This window comes from Littorina saxatilis, linkage group LG4, assembly GCF_037325665.1.
Source record: "Littorina saxatilis isolate snail1 linkage group LG4, US_GU_Lsax_2.0, whole genome shotgun sequence".
Taxonomy (NCBI): Eukaryota; Metazoa; Mollusca; class Gastropoda; order Littorinimorpha; family Littorinidae; genus Littorina; species Littorina saxatilis.
The window spans coordinates 66,760,113-66,785,112 of record NC_090248.1 but is presented as its reverse complement, the minus strand read 5'-3'; the positions used below and the strand labels follow the sequence as shown (position 1 = coordinate 66,785,112).

General features: G+C 42.5%; 1 protein-coding gene and 1 long non-coding RNA gene across 6 annotated transcripts in view; one reads left to right on the top strand and one right to left on the bottom strand.

Moving 5' to 3' along the window:
* LOC138965430 (uncharacterized) overlaps positions 1-4,631 on the bottom strand; it is a 4,655-nt gene extending 24 nt beyond the window's left edge. Inside the window, exons 1-2 of the long non-coding RNA XR_011455455.1 lie at positions 3,524-4,631; positions 1-3,209 (exon numbers count right to left, since the gene is read on the bottom strand). The exon at positions 1-3,209 is cut by the window's left edge and continues 24 nt beyond it. This is a non-coding gene — a long non-coding RNA (uncharacterized lncRNA). The remainder of the gene's footprint in view (positions 3,210-3,523) is intronic.
* LOC138965429 (membrane-associated guanylate kinase, WW and PDZ domain-containing protein 3-like) overlaps positions 1-25,000 on the top strand; it is a 141,595-nt gene that overhangs the window by 61,021 nt on the left and 55,574 nt on the right. For all 5 annotated transcript variants that reach the window (XM_070337592.1, XM_070337591.1, XM_070337590.1 and 2 more), the window contains exons 7-12: positions 13,251-13,312; positions 14,088-14,231; positions 19,682-19,876; positions 22,224-22,708; positions 24,153-24,318; positions 24,952-24,986. In XM_070337592.1, coding sequence (XP_070193693.1) covers positions 13,251-13,312; positions 14,088-14,231; positions 19,682-19,876; positions 22,224-22,708; positions 24,153-24,318; positions 24,952-24,986 — 1,087 coding nt within the window. The remainder of the gene's footprint in view (positions 1-13,250; positions 13,313-14,087; positions 14,232-19,681; positions 19,877-22,223; positions 22,709-24,152; positions 24,319-24,951; positions 24,987-25,000) is intronic.

Genomic DNA, 25,000 nt, shown 5'->3' with positions numbered 1-25,000 from the left:
TTCAAAATGCAATATGTAACGAATGTCTCTGCCTCCCGAAGAGCATTATGACCATTTGAGATTCCTTTCTTTGGGGTTGGGAAATAATGGGGAGGATGTTAGTTAAAGAAAGATACATTACACATGATGAGTACAACTAAATCAAAACTTTTCTAAACATATGATGTGTCACTTCACAAGAACACTTGTAACAGCAAGTAAGAAAATAACAATGTACGAGTATTGCTGTTCATTTACCATAAATGAGGAACTAAGTTCCCCAAAGGGATTTAGTCTCTCGACCTCTCATGTCCATGCAGACACTCGCCCACACACACATAGTTGAGCACGCTGACACAAGCAGGTGAGCACCAGGAAGAAAGTGAGGAAAACGGAAATTTTGGAAAATGGTTTTTGTTGTGAAATAACAAAAAGTCATCAACAAATGATCAATAAACAAGAAGAGTTATATCAATGACAGAAAGAAGATGAAAAAACAGCGTAACCTGCCATCGATTACTTTTCTCATGCAAGAACAAAGCTGTTGTATAACATGCAAAAGAATACAAAGAGAGATGTAGAAACAAACAAAAAGCTTTCAAAATTGCCATAAAATAAAATAAAATGTGAAGAGGACTAGTTTAAAACTAGGCCAGAAATGCCTGGCATCATTGCAAAATACAACCTCACCTACAACTATTACAGTGGAACCCCCCTTTTAAGACCCCCCAATTTAAGACTCCTCCTTTTGAAGACATTGGTTTTTCTGATTTTTACATTTAGTCAAGTTTTGACTAAATGTTCATACATAGAGGGGGAATCGAGACGAGGGTCGTGGTGTGTGTGTGTGTGTGTGCGTGTGTGTGTGTAGAGCGATTCAGACTAAACTACTAAACAGATCTTTATGAAATTATACATGAGAGTTCCTGGGTATGAAATCCCCAGATGTTTTTTTCATTTTTTCGATAAATGTCTTTGATGACGTCATATCCGGCTTTTTGTAAAAGTTGAGGCCGCACTGTCACACCTTCATTTTTCAATCAAATTGATTGAAATTTTGGCCAAGCAATCTTCGACGAAGGCCGGACTTCGGTATTGCATTTCAGCATGGAGGCTTAAAAATTAATTAATGACTTTGGTCATTAAAAATCGTAATTAAAATTATGTTTTTATAAAACGATCCAAAATTACTTTTATTTTATTCTTCATCCTGTTCTGATTCCAAAAACATATAAATATGTTATATTCAGATTAGAAACAAGCTCTGAAAATTAAAAATATAAAAATTATGATTAAAATTAAGATTTCCGAAATCGTTTTAAAAATAATTTCATCTTATTCCTTGTCGGTTCCTGATTCCAAAAACATAAAGATATATGTTTGGATTAAAAACACGCTCAGAAAGTTAAAACGAAGAGAGGTACAGTAAAGCGTGCTATGCAGCACAGCGCAACCACTACCGCTCTGAACAGGCTCGTCACTTTCACTGCCTTTTGCACTAGCGGCGGACTACGGTCATTGTGAAAAAATGCAGTGCGTTCAGTTTCATTCTGTGAGTTCCACAGCTTGACTAAATGTAGTAATTTCGCCTTACGCGACTTGTCTTTTCATAACATCTGTAAAATGACCCCCATTTTAAGACTCCTCCTTTTTAAGACCTGATTTTTCTCAGATTTGTGGAGGTCTTGGAAGGGGGGTTCCACTGTACTACACGAAGTTCCACTGTACTACACCAAGTTCCACTAATGCTACAACAACAACAATCAAAAGACAGACGCTTGGGATTTAAGATTACTGAAAAATGTTGCTAAGGCGTCGGATGAGTAGATACTAACTCATCTCATGTTGCCTGCTTGTGAAACAATCAGCTCACATTTATCTTCATAATTAAGGCACAGCTGCAAGACAAAGTAAACAAAGGCATACTCTACTTAATATGAGAGTATTCATCATTGATGACTACTGCCTTCTTCTCCCTATCTATTTCATTGTAAGTGTCATCGCTCCCGGCGTTCAGGTGATTGTAAACTGCACCTGCATCACTCTCACACTTCGCTTGGACAACTCCTTGCGGGATAGGGCCAGCGTTCTTGAAGGTACTATCTGGACGCCTTGGATCCAGTTCTCCCTGTACTTTAGGAATGTCGTAGGTAGAGCATCGCACATCATGCTGGGTTTGGGGTGAGTTTGTCGTTCTTGCTTGCTGGGGCTTTTTTGCCGCATTCTTGGCGTCTGTGTTTGCCGTATTTGTCACAAACGGTTCTTCTGAGCTTCTGATAACGTTGGAATAGTCGGATGTGTTCGTGGTTATTTCACAATAAACATGCTCGTTGTTAGGGCTCTGCTGTGGGTGTAAGTAAATACCAGCACCGTTTGCAGATTCAGAAGTATCGAAAGCAGTGTTGTAGGTGGCGTTTTGAGATGCGTTCATTTGCAAATCCTCTCTGTGAGGTTTCTTTCCACAGGAAAGCTGTTTTCGTTTGAACAGAACCAGGAGCACAACGACAATTACAATCACGACTACGCAAGCCACAACGGGCCCCACGATCGCCCCAACATTTGTGGAAGGTGATGCTTCGGAATTCAGATTCCCATTATTTGAAGCTGTGTTTGCCTTAGACCTTGTTGCAGTAGACGAGGCAGGAACTTCTGCAGTCGTAGACGGAGTCATAGGTCTCGAGTCAGTTGCTGCAGATGAAGTAATCATGTTGCAAGGTGCCATGTCATATTGGATATCGTCTATCAGTACTTTTGTGTCTGTGATATTTACAGGATTCCTAATTGCTTGAAAAATGATGGAAAAATTGTCTGTAGTTGTGAGAGTAACATCCACTTGGTTCCAGTAGAAGCCTGGTGAATTCCAGCCGCTCTTGATCCAGACTGGTTCAGCTCCGGAGTAGTCAGAAATGTCTCTTATTACGAACACGCTCAAGTATAGGGAATTGTCTTGGTGCATTGCGTATCTGAACCTCAAGCAATGTGTAAAGCCTTGCGTTGAACAAGCAGGTATACTCTCCAGATGCCCAATGGTGCCATATCTATCAAAGCTTACAAAATAGTTACTCTGGTTATAGTAGATGCCCAGGCCACTGTCGACTGTCCAGCCACATGTACGTGGAGAAGAGTTTTGGAAGTCACAGTTTTCTGGTGTACCACATGAAGGCTGTTGACCTTGCCCAAGGCTGACAAGGCAAAGGATGAGGAGAATGTGGGACTTTAGCATGGTTTTTCTGAAGAAAAAATGCATTGCCGTTTACGATCAAACTTTGTTTATCTTTCTTCCTTTCTTGTTTCTAATTATCTTTTTACATTCAATCGAAATGGTGTTGAAAAGAAAAATGAGCAGAACATAGGCCAGGCCATCTCATTTGGTTTAATGTTTCATTGCTACATTAACATTTTGTAAATGTGTCAAAAGAGAACAAAAAACCACCAAACACTAGAGTTTTACTTGCGGTAAAAAAATCCAATAAAATAAAAATGAAAAAGAATCATAGAAATAATGTTCAAGTTTAACAGAAATATAGAGATACTTCTCACGTACCTTGGTTGTGTATATCTTCGTAGATTGCGTGTCAGTGGTGCTTAGTTTGACAAACCACAACTATTCTTACGTCCAACAGCAAAGTAAACAAAATGCTTATAAACCGTTCAAGAGATATCCTCATGACAGTTATGCAAACATTCTAAGTTTAATGAAAGAAACGAAACTCACGCAAGTAAGATCTTTAGGTATGAGTTGAAAAGGCATTGTCATCATTGTGTATTGACAGTGTTATAAATAACTTATATATACGCAATAACATGAGACACCTTTATGCATACCAAAGGCATTGCTTTCAACCAGGAAGGTGTATGACTCAAAACCTGGCATGCATGAAGAAACGGGTTTCGATGACTGTATTTTTAACGTGACTGCAGAAAGAAGAAAGTTTACTGTTTCTTTATTTGCTAGACATACCTTTAGTTGAGTTTCCTTGATGTGATTTTTTGTGTGTTCCTGTCTAAAGTTTCATATTTTTCATTTGCGTTCGTTATTTTCTTTCAGTTATATTTACACTCATGCATGTATACATGTTTCAGGCATGGGAATGGTCCGCGGATCTGCTAATTTCTGCTGTTTTCGTGAGGAGTTTCAGCGGGGGGAAAAAAAATTCAGCGGGGGGAAAAAAAATCCCTAAAAAATCGTATGAGGTTTTTATTCTCAAACGGTCTGGTGTCTTCAAATGGCACAAGCCACTATCCGGAACTGACGGTTGACTTCAGCTTTTGTAGTCTTGGCTGTCCCACGTGATATGAAACAGACGTTCGCGCAACATCCGCTGCATGTGGTTTACTTGTCCGAGACAAAGACACGTCTCTTGTGTTCGATTTGAAAGAAAACTTCATGTCTCTGGTATCGAATATTGTTCGACGCGGCCAGGATTATGACGAAAAAGGTGTGGTTAACCAGTGGAAATGGGATTGGGTTTCCAAAGAGGTTAAAGTTCTGGGTGGCCGAGTGGTAACGCACTTGCGCTCGGAAGCGAGAGGTTGCGAGTTCGACCCTGGGTCAGGGCGTTAGCAATTTTCTCCCCCCTTTCCTAACCTAGGTGGTGGGTTCAAGTGCTAGTCTTTCGGATGAGACGAAAAACCGAGGTCCCTTCGTGTACACTACATTGGGGTTTGCACGTTAAAGATCCCACGATTGACAAAAGGGTCTTTCCTGGCAAAATTGTATAGGCATAGATAAAAATGTCCACCAAAATACCCGTGTGACTTGGAATAATAGGCCGTGAAAAGTAGGATATGCGCCGAAATGGCTGCGATCTGCTGGCCGATGTGAATGCGTGATGTATTGTGTAAAAAATTCCATCTCACACGGCATAAATAAATCCCTGCGCCTTGAATATGTAATTGCATAACAATAAAGTAGATGTGTACTGCCGGGCAGTACATACCCCAAGCGAAGTCGTCCATCTGTGTGTACATGATTCTCTCTCTCTCTCTCTCTCTCTCTCTCTCTCTCTCTCTCTCTCTCTCTCTCTCTCTCTCTCTCTCTCTCTCTGTCTTAAAATGTGTCATCGATGACGTGTTTTCATACTTGCTAATGCGGCAGGCTAATCATGACGTCAAATTGAAACTTCTTGAAGTCTCTCAGAAAGGGACATGAAAACCATGTGGGGGTTACTGGTTTGGGCTGAAAAAAAACCCAACTCCACCTAAAATTCAAGCGCCTGTGGGGCTGAATTATGCAGCATAAATTGTGAAACATCAGGATATCTCACACTTTCAATTCTGCCATCATGTCAAATCTGACAACAAACCTACCCACAAAATGTCATAAATATCGGTGTAGAATTGAGACTTAACGGTTTTTAACTGCCAAAAATAAGTTTTTTTGACTGGAATAGTTTGTCTTGAAATTCAGTTTGGGACAACGGACCCACCCACTAAATTTCATAAAGATAGGTGAAAATTTAAATGTAACGGTTTTTAACTGCCAAAATTATGTTTTTCTTCTGGAAAAGTATGGAGTGAAAATCAGTTGGGGACAACGAACCTACCCACAAAATTTCATAAATATCGATGAAGAATTGAGATTTAACGGTTTTTAACTGCCAAAAATAAGGTTTTTTGTCTGGAAAAGTATGTCTTAAAATTCAGTTTGGGACAACGGACCCACCCACTAAATTTCATAAAGATAGGTGAAGAATTGAAATTTAACGTTTTTTAACTGCCAAAATTATGTCTTTCTTCTGGAAAAGTATAGAGTGAAAATCAGTTGGGGACAACGAACCTACCCACAAAATTTCATAAATATCGGTGAAGAATTGAAATTTAACGGTTTTTAACTGCCAAAATTATGTTTTTCTTCTGGAAAAGTATGGAGTGAAAATAAGTTGGGGACAACAAACCTACCTTTAAAATTTCATAAGAATCAGTGAAGAAATAGGATTTAACGATTTTTTAACAGCCTTGACACTGAACATTTGATAAATCATTGGTGATGTCATCATAACCCAGTCGTTGTAGTTGTCGTCGTAGTTGTTGGTGTTGTTGTTGTCATGTTCGTTGTCGTGATTGTTGTTGTTCTCGTGTTGTTGTTGTTGTTGTTGTTGTTGTTGTTGTTGTTGTCATCGTCGTCGATGTCATTTGTTGTTGTTGTTGTTGTTATCGTCGTCGTCATCGTCGTCGTTGTCAGAGGTTATTTCTAAAGATTTCATTGATAGTCTTTGTTCTCGTCACCAAGACTTGCTAAGAACAAGCTTGGAACAGCAAGAGTTCCAAGAGCAAGATTAGAACAACTCATTACATCATTACCAGTACATCATTTGTATTTAGAACACACTTTAGAAAAAAACTCTTCAGCTACAAACCAGTCACCCTCACATTTCCGAGGTGTTTGTCTAAACCACTTACTGAAATGTTTTGAGGTTTAATGACCATACACATGTTGAACCGGTGAGTGTCTTCCGCTGCTTAATTCGCAAATAACTATTTTATTAAAGTCCGCTTGAAACGCTCAAAGATGAAATTCCATGTTAAAAAGTGACAAAAGTTTCACATTTTCCCGTTGTAACAGCTTTCGATGATATTATATGAAAATTCTGATCCTCTGAGAGGATTCCCCGAAACAAAATCAGTTTGTACGCCTAATTTTAATAGAATTGTCCAAACAGTGTCGCTAATATTGTGCTAAAAGATGAATTCTAGAACAATGTTCACAGACAGACACCACTTGGCAAAAAAAATTTCAGTGCTGGGAGATGAAAAAAAAAACTACCTCGCTACGCGCGGGCTCCGCCCGCGCTCCGCTTGGATAAAGTAGATGTGTACTGCCGGGCAGTACATACCCCAAGCGAAGTCGTCCATCTGTGTGTACATGATTCTCTCTCTCTCTCTCTCTCTCTCTCTCTCTCTCTCTCTCTCTCTCTGTCTTAAAATGTGTCATCGATGACGTGTTTTCATACTTGCTAATGCGGCAGGCTAATCATGACGTCAAATTGAAACTTCTTGAAGTCTCTCAGAAAGGGACATGAAAACCATGTGGGGGTTACTGGTTTGGGCTGAAAAAAAACCCAACTCCACCTAAAATTCAAGCGCCTATGGGGCTGAATTATGCAGCATAAATTGTGAAACATCAGGATATCTCACACTTTCAATTCTGCCATCATGTCAAATCTGACAACAAACCTACCCACAAAATGTCATAAATATCGGTGTAGAATTGAGACTTAACGGTTTTTAACTGCCAAAAATAAGTTTTTTTGACTGGAATAGTTTGTCTTGAAATTCAGTTTGGGACAACGGACCCACCCACTAAATTTCATAAAGATAGGTGAAAATTTAAATGTAACGGTTTTTAACTGCCAAAATTATGTTTTTCTTCTGAAAAAGTATGGAGTGAAAATCAGTTGGGGACAACGAACCTACCCACAAAATTTCATAAATATCGATGAAGAATTGAAATTTAACGGTTTTTAACTGCCAAAAATAAGGTTTTTTGTCTGGAAAAGTATGTCTTAAAATTCAGTTTGGGACAACGGACCCACCCACTAAATTTCATAAAGATAGGTGAAGAATTGAAATTTAACGTTTTTTAACTGCCAAAATTATGTCTTTCTTCTGGAAAAGTATAGAGTGAAAATCAGTTGGGGACAACGAACCTACCCACAAAATTTCGTAAATATCGGTGAAGAATTGAAATTTAACGGTTTTTAACTGCCAAAATTATGTTTTTCTTCTGGAAAAGTATGGAGTGAAAATAAGTTGGGGACAACAAACCTACCTTTAAAATTTCATAAGAATCAGTGAAGAAATAGGATTTAACGATTTTTTAACAGCCTTGACACTGAACATTTGATAAATCATTGGTGATGTCATCATAACCCAGTCGTTGTAGTTGTCGTCGTAGTTGTTGGTGTTGTTGTTGTCATGTTCGTTGTCGTGATTGTTGTTGTTCTCGTGTTGTTGTTGTTGTTCTCGTGTTGTTGTTGTTGTTGTTGTTGTTGTTGTTGTTGTTGTTGTTGTCGTCGTCGTCGATGTCATTTGTTGTTGTTGTTGTTATCGTCGTTGTCGTCGTCGTTGTCAGAGGTTATTTCTAAAGATTTCATTGATAGTCTTTGTTCTCGTCACCAAGACTTGCTAAGAACAAGCTTGGAACAGCAAGAGTTCCAAGAGCAAGATTAGAACAACTCATTACATCATTACCAGTACATCATTTGTATTTAGAACACACTTTAGAAAAAAACTCTTCAGCTACAAACCAGTCACCCTCACATTTCCGAGGTGTTTGTCTAAACCACTTACTGAAATGTTTTGAGGTTTAATGACCATACACATGTTGAACCGGTGAGTGTCTTCCGCTGCTTAATTCGCAAATAACTATTTTATTAAAGTCCGCTTGAAACGCTCAAAGATGAAATTCCATGTTAAAAAGTGACAAAAGTTTCACATTTTCCCGTTGTAACAGCTTCCGATGATATTATATGAAAATTCTGATCCTCTGAGAGGATTCCCCGAAACAAAATCAGTTTGTACGCCTAATTTTAATAGAATTGTCCAAACAGTGTCGCTAATATTGTGCTAAAAGATGAATTCTAGAAAAATGTTCACAGACAGACACCACTTGGCAAAAAAATTTTCAGTGCTGGGAGATAAAAAAAAAAACTACCTCGCTACGCGCGTGCTCCGCCCGCGCTCCGCTTGGATTAAAAAAATAAATAAATCCCTGCGCTTAGAACTGTACCCACGGAATACGCGCGATATATGCCTCATATTGATTGATTGATTGATTGAAGTTGGTGACAAGCAAGAACGGATCGGTGAACACATACGAAAAGTCGACACGCCCGGTCAAGCAAGATGCACCCTTTGTGACAGAGAAATTGTGTGCAGCAATCGTGGTTTCATTGCCCTCATCGAGCATCTACTAACGAAAAGTTTTTTGTTTTTTTTATCATTGTATTATTCATTCCCTTTGATTCAATACCTGGAATAAGAGAAAGTTAAAGATGAGCGGGATCCTATCACATGTTTCCTCGTGGGTTTGACAAGTATGATTGAGAGTGAGAGCAGTCAGTGAATGTTTGCAAGAAAGTCATAAAGTATGCACAATCCTTTGTTCAGAATTTTTAAAACTTAAAGTTGCAGCTAAAACACCTGCATATTTATGTGAAATTAAATGCTAAACTTTGTCCCAAATACCCCTCAGATTGCGTAGATTTTGATCTGTACACTTTTTTTTTTTTCGGGGGAGGAAATACAGTCTGGGATGCCCACACAAAACACAGCCGTTTTCAATTTGAGTAACTCAGCGCTCAAATATTTATTTCAAGGTATTCCTGGTGTGTGCTCATATAATTACAACCCCCAACCTGAACTGTATATAGCTCTTGGGGCGATTTGAGACAGTTTTCTTTTTAGATATAATCCCTTTAATAATGACAAAACAAAATGTTACTCACTGTCACTGATCTTCAACCAAGCGGTCTTTTAAGGGGACAGACAGACAAATACTTATAATGCAAAAAGTAAACTTATCTGACAAATTGTCCAGAAGCTTGCTCGGAAGACACAATAGGCTGCGACACAAATGACAAAAATTCATTTTTTACAATGAAATCAACACTATATTAAACATAGGATATCATTACCTCCTGTCTGTGCTTTTGCCCCCCCCCCCCCCCCCCCAAAAAAAAAAAAAAAACAACCCCAAAAAAACAAACTAATCTTCAATGGATAAATAGAAAAATGATTAATGTGCTTCTTGTTGAAATATTTACTTCATGTAGAATTTGCGTAATGATATGATTTGTACACAGATGTGTGTCTTGTAGTTATATTTTTGATTAAACATCCCACAAAGATGTGCTTGGCAAAAACTAAAATAAAATTGTAAAATAAGCATATGATGTGAACACTTATAACTGCAAGTTAGAACATAACAATTAACGAGTATTGCTGTTCATTTACCATAAATCAGGAACTAAGTTCCCTAACGGATTCAGTCTCTCCTCTCACCCCCACGTAAAGACATTATAGCCCACACACACAAAGCTGACACAAGCACGCAAGCACCAGGAAGAAGGTTTTGGAAAATGGTTTTTGTTGTGAAATAACAAAAAGTCATCCAAAAATTATCAATAAACAAGAAGAGTTATATCAATGACAGAAAGAAGAAGAAAAAACAGCGTAACCTGCCATCGATTGCTTTTCTCACGAAAGAACAAAAGTTTTGTATAACATGCAAAAGAGTTCAAAGAAAGATGTAATAACATACAAAAAGCTGTTATAAAGTTGCCATGAAATAAAATAAAATGTATAGAGGATCTGTTTAAACTGGGCTTAAAATGTGAGGCATCATTGCAAGACACAACCTCACCTGCAACTACTACTACACCTACTTCCACTACTGCTACAACAACAAAAATCCAAAGGACATACAGTTGTGAATTTACATTACAGAAAAATGTCGTTAACACATCAGATTAGTAGATATACTAGCTCATCTCATGTTATCTGCTTGTGAAACAATCAGCTCACATTTATCTTCATAATAAATTCACAGCTGCAAGACAAAGTAAACAAAGGCATACTCTACTTGATATGAGAGTATTCATCATTGATGACTACAGCCTTCTTCTCCCTATCTATTTCATTGTAAGTGTCATCGCTCCCGGCATTCAGGTGATTGTAAACTGCACCTGCATCACTCTCACACTTCGCTTGGACAGAAACCCTTTGCTGAAAGTCCAGGGCGTTGTATTCTTCAGCATGACAATGTCCTTGCGGGATAGGGCCAGCGTTCCCAAGGCCACCATCTGGACGCCTTGGATCCAGTTCTCCCTGTACTTTAGGAATGTCGTAGGTAGAGCATCGCACATCATGCTGGGTTTGGGGTGAGTTTGTCGTTCTTGCTTGCTGGGGCTTTTTTGATGCAGATGGTTCTTCTGGACTACTGATCACATTGTAGTAATTTGATGTGTTCATGGATGATCCACCAAGCATATCATCCTGGCTTCCCGATTGGTTTGTCATTCTGGCGTGTCTCGTCTTCTTCACTGCCGTGTACTGTGCATACGTATTTGTCGCAAACGGTTCTTCTGAACCTGTGATAATGTTGGAATAGTCGGATGTGTTCGTAGGTGATCCACTATATACATGCTCGTTGTTCGAGGTCTGCTGTGCGTGTGAGTTAGCAGCGCCGCTTGCGTGATCAGAAGTAGCGAAAGCAAGGTTATAAGTGGCGTTTTGAGATGCGTTCATTTGGAAATCCTCTCTGTGAGGTTTCTTTCCACATGAAAGCTGTTTTCGTTTGCACAGAACCAGGAGCACGAGAACAATTACAATCACGACTACTCCGGCAACTACAGGCCCCACAATCGCCGCAACATTTGTGGAAGGTGATGCTTCGGAATTCAGATTCCCATTATTTGAAGCTGTATTTGCCTTAGACCTTGTTATAGTAGACGAGGTGGGAACTTCTGCAGTCGTAGACGGAGTCATAGGTCTAGAGTCAGTTGCTGCAGACGAAGTGATCATGTTGCAAGGTGCCATTTCATATTGGATGTCGTCTATCAGTACTGTTGTGTTGAAGTTATTTGCAGGATTCCTGTTTGCTTGAAAAACGATCAAAAAATTGTCTGTAGTTGTGAGAGTAACATTGACGTGGCTCCACAAGAAGCCCGGTGAATTCGAGCCTCTCTTCATCCAGACTGGTTCATCTTTGAAGTTGTCAGAAATGTCTCTTAATCTTATTACGAACACTCTCAAGTATAGGGAATTGTCTTGGTGCATTGCGTATCTGAACCTCAAGCAATGTGTAAAGCCTTGCGTTGAACAAGCTAGTATACTTAGATGCCCAGTGGTGACATATCTATCAAAGCCCACAGCATAATCACCCTGATTGTTATGGTAGATGCCCATGCCACGGTCAGTTGTCCAGCCACATGTACGTGGAGAAGGGTTTTGGAAGTCACAGTTTTCTGGTGTACCACATGAAGGCTGTTGACCTTCCACAAGGCGGACAAGGCAAAGGATGAGGAGAATGTGGAACTTCAGCATGGTTTTCCTGAAGAAGAAAAAATGCATTGCCATTTACAGTCTAACTGGGCTTTTTAAAAAAAAATTTTACTTTCTTGTTTGTTTGTCTTTTATGTCTTTTTTTACATTCAGTCAAAACAGTGTGATAAAAAAAAAGTAGAAAATAGGCCATGTCATTCGGTTTAATGTTTCGTGGCTATTGTACATTTAATGAACATATATAAACAGAACAAACATTAGTGTTTTGGTTGCGGTAAAAATTACAATAAAATAAAGATTTTAAGGAATAATAGAAATAATGTTCAAGTTTAACAGAAATGTAAAAATACTTCTCACGTACCTTGGTTGTGTATATCTTCGCAATCTGTCTTTCAGTCAGGGGCTAAGTTTGACAAAACACAACTCCAAAAGCAAAGTGAACAAAATGCTTATAAAGTGTAGAACGATATCCTCATGACAGTTATGCAGACACGTTTGAGCTTTAATGAAACTAACAACGCTCACACCAGGAAGGTCTTTCGGTCTCAGTCGAGAAGATCCTTGTGAAGTGTCTGTTATAAACGCAATAACTTGAGACACCTTTTTGCTTACCAAAGGCATTGCTTTCAACCAGGAAGGTGAATGACTCAAAACCTTGCATGCATGAAGAAACGGGTTTCGACGACTGTATTTTATGCATGACTGCAGAAGAAAGTTAACTGTTTCTTTATTTGGAAGACATATGTTTAGTTGAATTTTCTTGATGGGATTTTGTTTTTGTTCCTGTCTCATGTTTCAAGTTTTCCATACGCGTTTTTTATTTTCTTTCAGTTATATTTACACCCATGCAAGCATACATATTTGCATGCTCACAATCACACGCACGAATGACCCTTGCACCACTCACACCACCCCCACACACAAACACATGCAGGCTCACACACATGCAGGCTTCACACTCATGTCAGCTCTTATACACACACACACACACACACACACACACACACACACACACACACACACACACACGCATGCACGCAAACCCAGCACACACACACGCACCCAACACATGCACACACGTGCACCCAACACATGCACACACACACACCCAACACACACACACCCCGCTACACACACACACACACACACACACACACACACACACACTCTCGCACACCAAACACACACACACTCACTTATAGGATACTGTGTATTTGCAAGCCCCCTGATGCCATCAGTTTAACTGACAACTTGTTTTCTTTCAGTCACGTGAACAGACGTACACAGTATGAAAACCCAGTGTCCGCAGCAAAGAGGGATGATGGAGGTAAGGATATAAGGATAAGATTTCATATAGTCCAGGGAGGTTACCCTCATGGAAATTCGGGCAGCTTTTCTTTCTAAGCTGAGCTAAATTTTCAATCATGCTTTCACATTTACCATCAGGGCTCCCTGTGCACACAGGTAAGGTCCATTCCTTCCCACAGAAAGACATGCAGAGGGGTCAGAGCTTATATTTTAGAAAAAAAACCTTCACATGGGTGGGATTCTTCCGGTATATGCTGGAAATCCGGATTCGTAATGTCTGTAGTGAAAATTTTTTGGTTCTTAATTATACAAATCCTTTAGCGTCTGGGGGCCCCAGCCCCCCCCCCCCCCCCCCCCCCCCCTTAAAATTCTTCAGGATTCATGACATTTTTCTGTCCCACCCATGCCTTCAGTAGCCTCAGTACCATTTACACATTTTTTCTGGTTACACAAAGCTTTTTGAGTGTCGCACTCAATGTGTTTACTCAAGTTGGGTACAACTTCGCAGACTTCTCGCTTAATTATTTAGCCGTACTTTGTAAATGCATATTTGTGCATAACCTTTTGTGGGTTGTTGTGCTAGTTGTTTCGTTGTGACAATAAGCATGTATACATTTGAGTGTGCGCCTGTCTTCACTCAGTTTGATTAAAGAAAGAAAGTAAAATCCCTTGTGGGTATACAGTACTGCTAAATGTTCCTAAATCAAGAATCAGATTTTATACAAACCTTTCTTGTTTCTTTAAATTGACGAACAAAAATTTAAGTTGGTGAATGTTTTTCATTTGTGGTTCAGGAGGCGATATGAACGGAACAAGCCGATACGCTCCCCCACCCCCACACCCACTCCACCAAATGAAGCCTCCAGAGTTCTCCCACAAACTGTCTGCCAGCGACAACAGCGTCAACATGAACATGAACGGCAGCTTGATCAAACCCGGTAAGTTTGTGTGTGTTTGTCTTTGTGTGTGTGTGTGTGTGTGTGTGTTTGTCTTTGTGTGAATGAGGACTGTTCTGTTGAACTATCACAAGGTACACAACTCATAAAGGATTGCTGAAAGCAGGTTACAGAGTTGCTTCCCATCGTTCAGTATACCTCTCTGTGAGGCTAACGGGGTGTAAAAACTTTGAAACATGTACCCCTTCTTATTAAATGTAGTTAATCTTTGACTAAACATATTCCGGTAGACTGGAAAACAATGTGAGGGAGTTTATGAATGTGTGTGTTTGCCCATTCTTTTGCTCAATGTCTTTGATGGCCTCATATCCAGCTTTTTCAGCGGAATGACAAGAAGATATCCAGCTTTTAAAAGTAGTGGAGGCAGCACTGTGGCATCTGCATTTACTAGACTCAGTAAAATTGATAGAATTTTGGTCAAATATTCTTTGACCCCGTCCTGGCTATGGCAATGCATTTCAGCTTGGAAGCTTAAACTCTCTCTCTCTCTCTCTCTCTCTCTCTCTCTCTCTCTCTCTCTCTCTCTCTCTCTCTCTCTCTCTCTCTCTCTCTCCTCTCTCTCTCTCCCTCTCTCTTCCTCTCTCTCTCCCCCTCTCTCTCTCTCTGTCTGTCTGTCTCTCACTCTCTCTCTCTCTCTCTCTCTCTCTCTCTCTCTCTCTCTCTCTCTCTCTCTCTCTCTCTCTCTCTCTCTCAAACCTCCATCCTTTTGTAATAAAGTTCAGTTTCAATTTCTCTCTGTGATGGCGGCACTAGTGTGCAGAAGAAACCTCAAGGTGTTCTCATAACTAATTCCCCGCAGACAGTCTGCTAATGAGACATGATAAGTTATGTACCTGAAACCAGGCCTCTGGTATGTAGATTTTTCCTCCCTAATCGTCTCAGTTCATGAAACTACAAGGCAGTGTGCCACAGCTTTTTCTATCCCGCTCTCTCTACCTCTTTCTCTTTCTTTTTGTCTCCACCACCCTACCCCCCCCCCCCCCCCACCACCACCACCATCCTCTCTCCACCCCCTCCCTTCTCTCTCTCTCTCCACCCCCTCCCTTCTCGCTCTCTCTCCACCCCCTTCCTTTTCTCTCTCTCCGCCCCCTCCCTTCTCTCTCTCTCCACCCCCTCCCTTCTCTCTCTCTCCACCCCCTGCCTTCTCTCTCTCTCTCCACCCCCTCCCTTCTCTCTCTCTCTCCACACCCTCCCTTCTCTCTCTCTCCACCCCTCCCTTCTCTCTCTCTCTCCACCCCTCCCTTCTCTCTCTCTCTCTCCCCCCCCTCCCTTCTCTCTCTCTCTCTCCACCCCCTCCCTTCTCTCTCTCTCTCTCCACACCCTCCCTTCTCTCTCTCTCCACCCCCTCCCTTCTCTCTCCCTCCACCCCCTCCCTTCTCTCTCTCTCTCCACCCCCTCCCTTCTCTCTCTCTCTCTCCACACCCTCCCTTCTCTCTCTCTCCACCCCCTCCCTTCTCTCTCTCTCCACCCCCTCCCTTCTCTCTCTCTCTCTCCACACCCTCCCTTCTCTCTCTCTCCACCCCCTCCCTTCTCTCTTTCTCTCTCCACACCCTCCCTTCTCTCTCTCTCTCTCCACACCCTCCCTTCTCTCTCTCTCCACCCCCTCCCTTCTCTCTCTCTCCACCCCCTCCCTTCTCTCTCTCTCTCTCCACACCCTCCCTTCTCTCTCTCTCTCCACCCCCTCCCTTCTCTCTCCCTCCACCCCCTCTCCTTCTCTCTCTCTCTCTCTCTGTCTTTCTCTCTCTCTCTCTGTCTTTCTCTCTCTCTCTCTGTCTCTCTCTCTCTCTCTCTCTCTCTCTCTCTCTCTCTCTCTCTCTGTCTGTCTCTCTCTCTGTGTCTCTCTCTCACTCTGTCTCTCTCTCTCTCTGTCTTTCTCTCTCCACCCCCTCCCTTCTCTCTCTCTCTCTCCTTCACTGTCTCTCTCCCTCACTCCCTCTCTCTCTCTCTCTCTCTCCACCCCCTCCCTTCTCTCTCTCTCTCTCTCTCTCTCTCTCCACCCCCTCCCCTCCCTTCTCTCTCTCCCTCACTCTCTCTCACTCTCTCTCTCTCTCTCTCTCTCTCTCTCTCTCTCTCTCTCTCTCTCTCTCTCTCTCTCTCTCTCTCTCTCTCTCTCTCTCTCTCTCTCTCTCTCTCTCTCCGTCGCTCCACTCCCTCCCTTCTATCCATCTCTCTCTCTTTCCGTCTATTCCCTACCTGAAACTACGGATCAGCAAGAAAAAGCGTACGCACAAAAACACGATGTCAAAGAATTAGCAGAGCTTTAGTTTCTGTCAGCCTGACTTTTGGAACACGTGTTGGAAGCTGTTCTCTAAAGTATTATGTTGCATCCCTGGTTAATTTTCGCGTCTTGGGTATCCACTTTATGAGTCCAGTGCAGTGACATATGGAGAGAGGCTGCCATTGAGGAAGTGGGTGAAAACCTTTTAAAATGGCTGTCTGACGTATGCAGACGCGTGAACTGAAATGTGGAATTGCTGATGAGGGCATAGGGAAGTTGAATTTTGTCACATTCAGTGATTCATGTTAGGTTTTTATTAATATTTTGCGGCCGTTCAAATTGTACATTTACTTCTGTTAAATAGTTGAAATAACAGAAATGTGTTCTCTGTTGCGTCCCCGCCATTTGGTTTAAACCAACAGCATTAATTATATGTCTGTGTCGTGTGTGTGTGTGTGTTCGAACTACTATCCCCCTCCTTCTCCCACTGCACCTGTCCCGATTTTCACTCAATGTTATGCCCTCCCCCCTTCCCCTGGCCCTACAAGTTCCCCCTCCCCAACGTCCCCCAGAGGTAAGAACGGAAACAGGTGAACATTGCAACTCCACCTACCATAGGTAAGAAATCGACGGAGGCATTTCAAGACTGCTTTGACAGGAAATTGTTTCTTGCAATCGACACGATGTTAGGATCAATACTTGATGTAATTCCATCACATGCAACCTACCCCAATAAATAAGAAGAAGTAATGGCAAACACACGTGTTTGCTCTCTCCGCCAGCTGTCTGTGAAGGTGTAAAAGACCTCCAGAAATCCGAGAAATGAGGAGGGAGGTGTCTTTAAAGGTACTGAACTTGTCAAATCCAGGTGCACGGAGCCCCTGGGGCTTTTAGTCATACCTCAGGCAGCTATCCGTTAGAAGAACTACCAAGTTTCATTGACTTGCACCCAAAGAGTCAAGAACTGCGATTTTTTTACGAATTAATTTCGGACCCGGCTGGTCTTGACCTATTTTTGGATCTAAATTTAGATCAGGTAGATCACCACATCATGCACAAAAAGACACGTCACTAGCAAACTATGTCAGACATCATCATGAGTTTGTGTAAAACAAAATGGAGGCCGGAATCACTCAGTTGAATCGAACTCCGACCTAACACCACGTAATAACTAGGTTAATTTATGCACTCTCGTGAACAAGAAACTGTCGAGCTTCACATATGTCGTCGTTGGGTAGTTTTGGGTTTGTTTTACTACCATAGGAGGATTTTTGAACTGTAAATGCACTCACCTGCAACAAAAACGCAAAACGAAGGCTGTGAGCTGCACTGTGCCTTTAAATAGAATTAGATTTACAGACGTTATTAAAAGACATTCTGCAAAACTAGGGTATGAAATGGGGGTGGGGGTTAAAACAGGTATTCATACAGTGGGTTCCACTGTTCCAAGCCAAGAGAGGAACACATTCCGTCCGGGTAGAGCATCTCCGCCCCATTGCGATATTAACTGAGGAGTTGGTTGTTTGGAGTGTCTTGTATTTTTGTACAAAATGGTGGTCGTAGCATCGGCTGTCTGTCATTTTGTTGGCATGTTGTTGTAACATTCATAGGTTTGGCAGTTGGTCCCTGTGGATGGTGTGTTTGGGTTTGGAGACCTTTGGAGGGGGTTGTGGGGGTGGGGGGAGGGGGGGGAGTGAGCGAGAGTTTGTATGCTGCTGTTTTAAAGGAGATACATGAAAACTGATTCTCTGTGGGTTTATATTTGTTTTTATCAAAAATTCAGTACTTTTTTAAAAAAATATGGAATGGCCGGCTGTTCCCATCAATCAGAAAGTTTCCTTCCTGTGTTTTTCTCTCCTCATTAATTTATAGTAGCTTCCATGAACCTTCTGTTTGACCTTCTTATCTTGTGTTTTTCAGCCGTTCCACAGAAGCATCCATTACTTTTCTTGGGAAAAAATTGGTTATGTCGAAATACTGAGTACCAAGTGACCCCACGGTGTTCTCCAAACATCTTGATAGGAATAACTAGGCTCTTTGTTTTCTGTTTTCTTCATTCGCAGTTACCCCAGGCCGTATACGTACAACACAATATACTCTCTCTCGCTCGCTCTCTCGCCCCCCACCCTCACACCCCCCCCCCTTCCGCTCTCTGTGTGTCCCTCCCTCCCTCTCTTTCTCCCCTCTTTCTTTCTCTCGCCCCTCTCTCTCTTTCTCTCTATCTCTCTCTCTCCCTCTCTCTCTAAGGCTTTGAATTTTTTTTCAACCTCTCTTTGGTGCTCTCTCTCCCCCCCCCCCCCTCCCAGCCACCCCCTCTTCCTTTATCAGCCTACATTTTGTCCCGTCCCCTCTCCACTTGTTTGACACAATCGTGGGGCCGTGGTGGAAGAAAGGCCCGTGGAACGGCGGTTTTACACTACTTGGTGGGAAGGCAGTGTTGCAAAGTTTGTCTTTAGTCACACAGGCCGAGGGGGTCATCTTCTTCAGATGTGCTTTGGACAGGTGGGGTGATCGAGGTATGCGTTGAGTAGTGGATTGGTGATTTTCTTCACAACTGACTGACTGATTGACTGACTGACTGATTGACTGACTGACTATCTCTCTCTGTCTCTGTCTGTCTGTCTGTCTGTCTGTCTGTCTGTCTCTCTCTCTCTCTCGCTCTCTCTCTCTCTCTCTCTCTCTCTCTCTCTCTCTCTCTCTCTCTCTCTCTCTCTCTCTCTCTCTCTCAACATACATATGCGCACATGCACACGCACACACACACACACACACAGTCTTCCTCAAAGTCTCAAATACCCTCTTCCCTTACTAAGCCTCCTCCCCTCCCCCTTCTCTTTACCCCTTTACACAACCCCTACCCCTCTTTAAGGTACCTGTTCACCTTTACACAACCCCTACCCCTCTTTAAGGTACCTGTTCACCTTTACACAACCCCTACCCCTCTTTAAGGTACCTGTTCACCTTTACACAACCCCTACCCCTCTTTAAGGTACCTGTTCACCTTTACACAACCCCTACCCCTCTTTAAGGTACCTGTTCACCTTTACACAACCCCTACCCCTCTTTAAGGTACCTGTTCACCTTTACACAACCCTTACCCCTCTTTAAGGTACCTGTTCACCTTTACACAACCCCTACCCCTCTTTAAGGTACCTGTTCACCTTTACCCCAGCAACCTAACCCAACCTAACTCCTCTCTCCTTCCTGTCCACAGACTTGTCGAAAAAGCCGTTCTTCACGAAGAGCCCCGGGGAGCTGCAGGGTGAGTTCGTCAAGACCACCCTGGTGAAGAGCGTGCGAGGCTTCGGCTTCACCATCATAGGCGGCGACCACGCAGATGAGGAGTTCCTGCAGATCAAGAACGTGGTGCCCAACGGTCCTGCCTACCTCAACGGCAAGCTCAAGCAAGGTGGGTGCAGATATTGGGTGTGACCTTTTGGGGGGGGGGGGGGGGGGGGGGGGGGGGGGGGGTATACGAGTTGTTGGGGGGTGGAGGTACTTTTATCTGTGTTGTCGCCGATATCACCTTAAATTTTCTCTGTCTGTCGCGCAGTTTGTGTGGCTGTCTGCCGGGCTGTACCTGTATTAACGTTGGTTATTCTTTCTGTCTGTCACTCAGTTTGTGTGGCTGGCTGCCGGGCTTTACCTGTATTAACGTTGGTTATTCTTTCTGTCTGTCGCTCAGTTTGTGTGGCTGGCTGCCGGGCTGTACCTGTATTAACGTTGGTTATTCTTTCTGTCTGTATGTCTCTGTCTACTCTCCTTGAGACACAGATTGTGCCTAGCAGTTGCTTTTGCTGTAGGTTTTCTTGCAACCTGCATCGCTTGATTTGCTTTGGTTTTGATGTCAGGAGAGGGCTAGCCGTTTGGTTTGGATGGAGTGTGGGGTTTGTAGTGTACAATCTTGTGGCTAGCCGTTTGGTTTGGATGGAGTGTGGGGTTTGTAGTGTACAATCTTGTGGCTAGCCGTTTGGTTTGGATGGAGTGTGGGGTTTGTAGTGTACAATCTTGTGGCTAGCCGTTTGGTTTGGATGGAGTGTGGGGTTTGTAGTGTACAATCTTGTGGCTAGCAGTTTGGTTTGGATGGAGTGTGGGGTTTGTAGTGTACAATCTTGTGGCTAGCCGTTTGGTTTGGATGGAGTGTGGGGTTTGTAGTGTACAATCTTGTGGCTAGCCGTTTGGTTTGGATGGAGTGTGGGGTTTGTAGTGTACAATCTTGTGGCTAGCTGTTTGGTTTGGATGGAGTGTGGGGTTTGTAGTGTACAATCTTGTGGCTAGCCGTTTGGTTTGGATGGAGTGTGGGGTTTGTAGTGTACAATCTTGTGGCTAGCCATTTGGTTTGGATAGAGTGTGGGGTTTGTAGTGTACAATCTTGTGGCTAGCCGTTTGGTTTGGATGGAGTGTGGGGTTTGTAGTGTACAATCTTGTGGCTAGCCGTTTGGTTTGGATGGAGTGTGGGGTTTGTAGTGTACAATCTCGTGTGGCTAGCCGTTTGGTTTGGATGGAGTGTGGGGTTTGTTGTGTTCAATCTTGTGGCTAGCTTTTTTCATTCTTTCTCCTGATGTCTTACATTTTGTCTTTTTATTGGATGTTATTAACTGGCAAAAAGAGACTAATGTTCTAAAATTACACACCAAAAAAAATCACTGGCGCATTCCTCATTTGAGAAAGTGTCCAAGTCAGTTTTGCATCTTTTCATTCAGCTCACCTGCTACGTTTAATTATCGGGCCAACCAGCCCCACGCGTTGAGCACCACAACAAAGAGTGACAGAGTTAAATTGGGATCAAGCAGCCCAAGAAATGCTTGTGCCTTGCTTGCAAAGTCCATCCAGGACAAACTGAGCAAACAGGCTTCCCCTCCCTAGAGGATTGTTCCATTGCCTCCCGCATTCAAATGCTTGACCGCTACCTCTCTGCAATTGTCCAGTGGGGGGGGGGGGGGGGGGGGAGGAAGGGCTGGCTATTGTGTTTAATTCTCGTGACAGTTGTCTGTATGTGGGAACATTGCTTGTGGTGTGTCCCAAGTCCGTGGCGTTAGAGAGAAAAACAAGCCCAAAACAGCTAGGGGCACAAGGGGCTTTTGTTTCTGACATTGATTTTGCATCAGTGACTACAGATAACAAGCCAGGTGACTCCCCTCTTGTGTTTTTGTGATTTCTGGGGGACGGTTATGTTATGCTGTGGTGTTTTTGAACACTAGGAGGTTGGTTTGTAGTGGTCAGTGTTAGTGTGGGGTAAATGTTGGCGGTGTATTGTTGTGGTGTGAGCAGTTATGCAGGCTTGACTCAATGACTTGGGATTTGGTGTGTTGGTTCAGTTATGCAGGCTTGACTCAATGACTTGGGATTTGGTGTGTTGGTTCATTTGTTCTTTCGTTTATCCTTTGATGTTTTTGTTTTCTTTGTCCTTTGTGTCCTTCTTTTATTTGGTCAATTTTTTCTCTTGTTTAGTTTTGTGTTTCCTGGTATTGACCTGCTTTCCTCTTTCAACCTTCCATCTGAGTTCCTTCACAATGTCCATAGTTTTGTCACCTCTTTCTCTTTTGTTCATTACAGCCTCTCTCTGCGCCTTATGCTTCTTTTGCTCATTCTTATTGTTCAAACCTTCCAATGTTGTTTTGTTGTCTTTTAGTGCACGTGACATTCACAAAATGTACATGTATTTGAAATACATGAACAAAAAAAAATGTCATGAATTAAGAAAAGAGGAGGAAAATGAGTACAGGTGATAACTGACAACATCCATTTGCCTACAGGTGACGTGATTGTGTTCGTCAACAACACCTGTGTGCTGGGTTACACCCACCAAGACGTGGTCAGCCTCTTCCAGACCATCCCGCCCAGCGACACCGTCACTTTGGAGATCTGCCGTGGATACCCGCTGCCCTTCGACCCCGATGACCCCAACACCGAGATCGTCACCACCGTGGCCGTGACCTTGCCGCAGGATGGTCAGGGGTCGGGGTCAGGGCCGTCCTACTCGGCCCTTGGTGGGTCGGATTTGAACTCGTCCAACCGCAGCCTGAAGTCTCTGCCAGATCTTGCCCGCTCAGCCAACATGAACTCAAACATGTCGTTTTCCCAGCACAGTATGCCCGGGGACTTGAAGTTGTCCCATCAGGGCAACGGACCGCCGGACATTGTCAGTGCGCTCAGCAAAGCGGAGATTCTGTCCATCAACATTGTGAGAGGTCCTATGGGCTTTGGATTCACCATCGCTGATAGTCCCTACGGACAGAAGGTCAGTGTCCATGTTTTTTGTTTTTTGTTCTTTCTATAGAGGGGGGTTGGTGTTTTCCTTGTTGGGGGGTGGGGGGATGCATGCGGGTGTCTGTTCAGTCTTTTTCTCTTGTCGTTTTTTTCTTCTGAAAATTGTTCAATTTCCGAAAGGTTTTTGGAGTAATAATGACAGCTGGAATGAAATTCAGAAAGTATGTTTCAGTGATCTAAATTTCTAGCATTAGAGGAATGGTCTAACTTACCTGCACAGATTAATACCTGCTTTAGCATCTGCACAAAATGTTGTGGGTGTCTAAGCTAACACTCATCTTCTCTGACTCGGTCAATTTTGTGATATTTAGAGGGTGCTTTTGCACCTTCTTCTTGCTATACTTGTATTACTGTATGTCACACGCTTTCCTTCTTTGCCACTACTATTACTAAAGCAAACGTGTGCAAGATTGTATGTTACACGCTTTGGAGCATGTGCAAGAACGGATTCAAACTCAAAATCGTCCCTCCAAAAACCCCAAAATGCACACACGACTTTTATTTCTCCTGCTGTTATCGTTTCTTCTCTTTACAAATTCTTCAACGCTGAGAATACTGAAAACGGCATCCCAGATGACAGTACTGTTTCCACACGCGAATTTAGCTGCCCTTGGAAAGTGGCTCGCTCAGGAGGCCTGTTAGTCTAAATCTAGAAGGACAGAGTTATGAACATAGATGACAAAGATCCCGGAAAGAACAAACATTTCGCGGATGCAGACACAGAAAGACGTCATGAAGATTGCAATGCTTCAAAAGATACAGACTGTGACGATGACTGTGATGTCATTCACATATACCGAGACGTCATTTATAGTTGTTCGGTCACTTTCGTCAAAAAGTAGATCTCTCCACAATGGCTGCTCCTGTGTTTAGGTTTATCAAGCGTGAGTACGCAAAATGTGTTTGTTCTCTCCTCTGTTGAAGCTGTGAGACATAATCGCCATTACGAGCTAGTCGTGTGACAGAGAGTTTTCTTGCACACTCGACTGCTGCTGTTTCACTCCGGCTAAAGCCGTCGTGAAACATCTACAGTCTCTCGTGCAAGAAAACTCTCTGTCACACGACTAGCTCGTAATAGCAGGTACTGTTACATTGAACCAAGGTTTATGTCCTGTGGTGTCCTCTTTAGGGTGAGAGCTAGATGTGAAAATTCAAGCCGCTGATTATGCTAACATCCTTGTAAAATAAAGACTTGACATTGTCAGCTGGCAAGCCCCCCATAAAAAAAACATAAAAAAATGTATCAAATACACCGATATGACTTCAGGACTCAGTGGTAGTCATAAACTTTGAAGAATCTTGAAAAAGCTCAAATGGTATCACACCTGCAATAGAAATAGAATCCGAGAGGGGTCTGAAAACTTGATTCGTGGAAGTACGTCAGTTAAGCTTTGTTTCCCTGGTGACACCAACAGGTGAAACAGATCCTGGACAAGCCGCGGTGCAAGACCCTACAGGAGAGCGACTTGCTGCAGGAGATCAACGGCATCAACGTGAGACAGATGAACCACGCCCAGATCGTGCAGGTCCTCAAGGACTGTCCCATCGGCGTGGAGACGCGGATCATTGTACAGCGAGGGGGTCAGTAGCGTCACCATTCCAACTGTTCTTTTCAACTCTTTTTCTCAACTCTTTTTTCTATTTTAGGAGACCTTTTTTTTTTTTTATAACATAGTGACTTCTAACTACTAAAGGCAACAATTGCAGTAGTTGTTCTGTAAAGCAGTATTGACCAAAAGGCAAGAGGGATGAACGCATTGAACCAAAAACAGTCACTTGGTTGCAACAACTAGTCAAAGGAGCTCAGAATAGCTTCATTTTGATACAAAAACCTGTTAAATGCAGTCAAAAGGAGATTTACCGGTCCTCAATATTTTTGCCCCCAGTATTTTCACACAAAAACTGGAAAAATACTGGAAATTTCTGATTGATTTGTACTCTGTGCAAGTGAATTTCTTTTTAATCATACTTGAACAGTAATGGTATGCATGGAGCCAGGGTAGAGATTTCTGGATAAGAAAATAGATTGAGAGGAATGTGATGGTTGTTAGAGAAGAAGAAATAGACAAGTTTGACTTTTATTGCGCGTAAATTTGATAGTCTGATGGTTCAAGGTTGATTTAAAAAGAAAGAGGAATCAGGCATGTTAAATACAGACTTTTAAGTTTGTTGATTCTTTTTGTGTATGTTTAAAACTGTTGCTTTCATGTGCAGGATTACCTCTCCATTCAAAGAAGAAAATGAAGAATGTAAGCAACTCTTT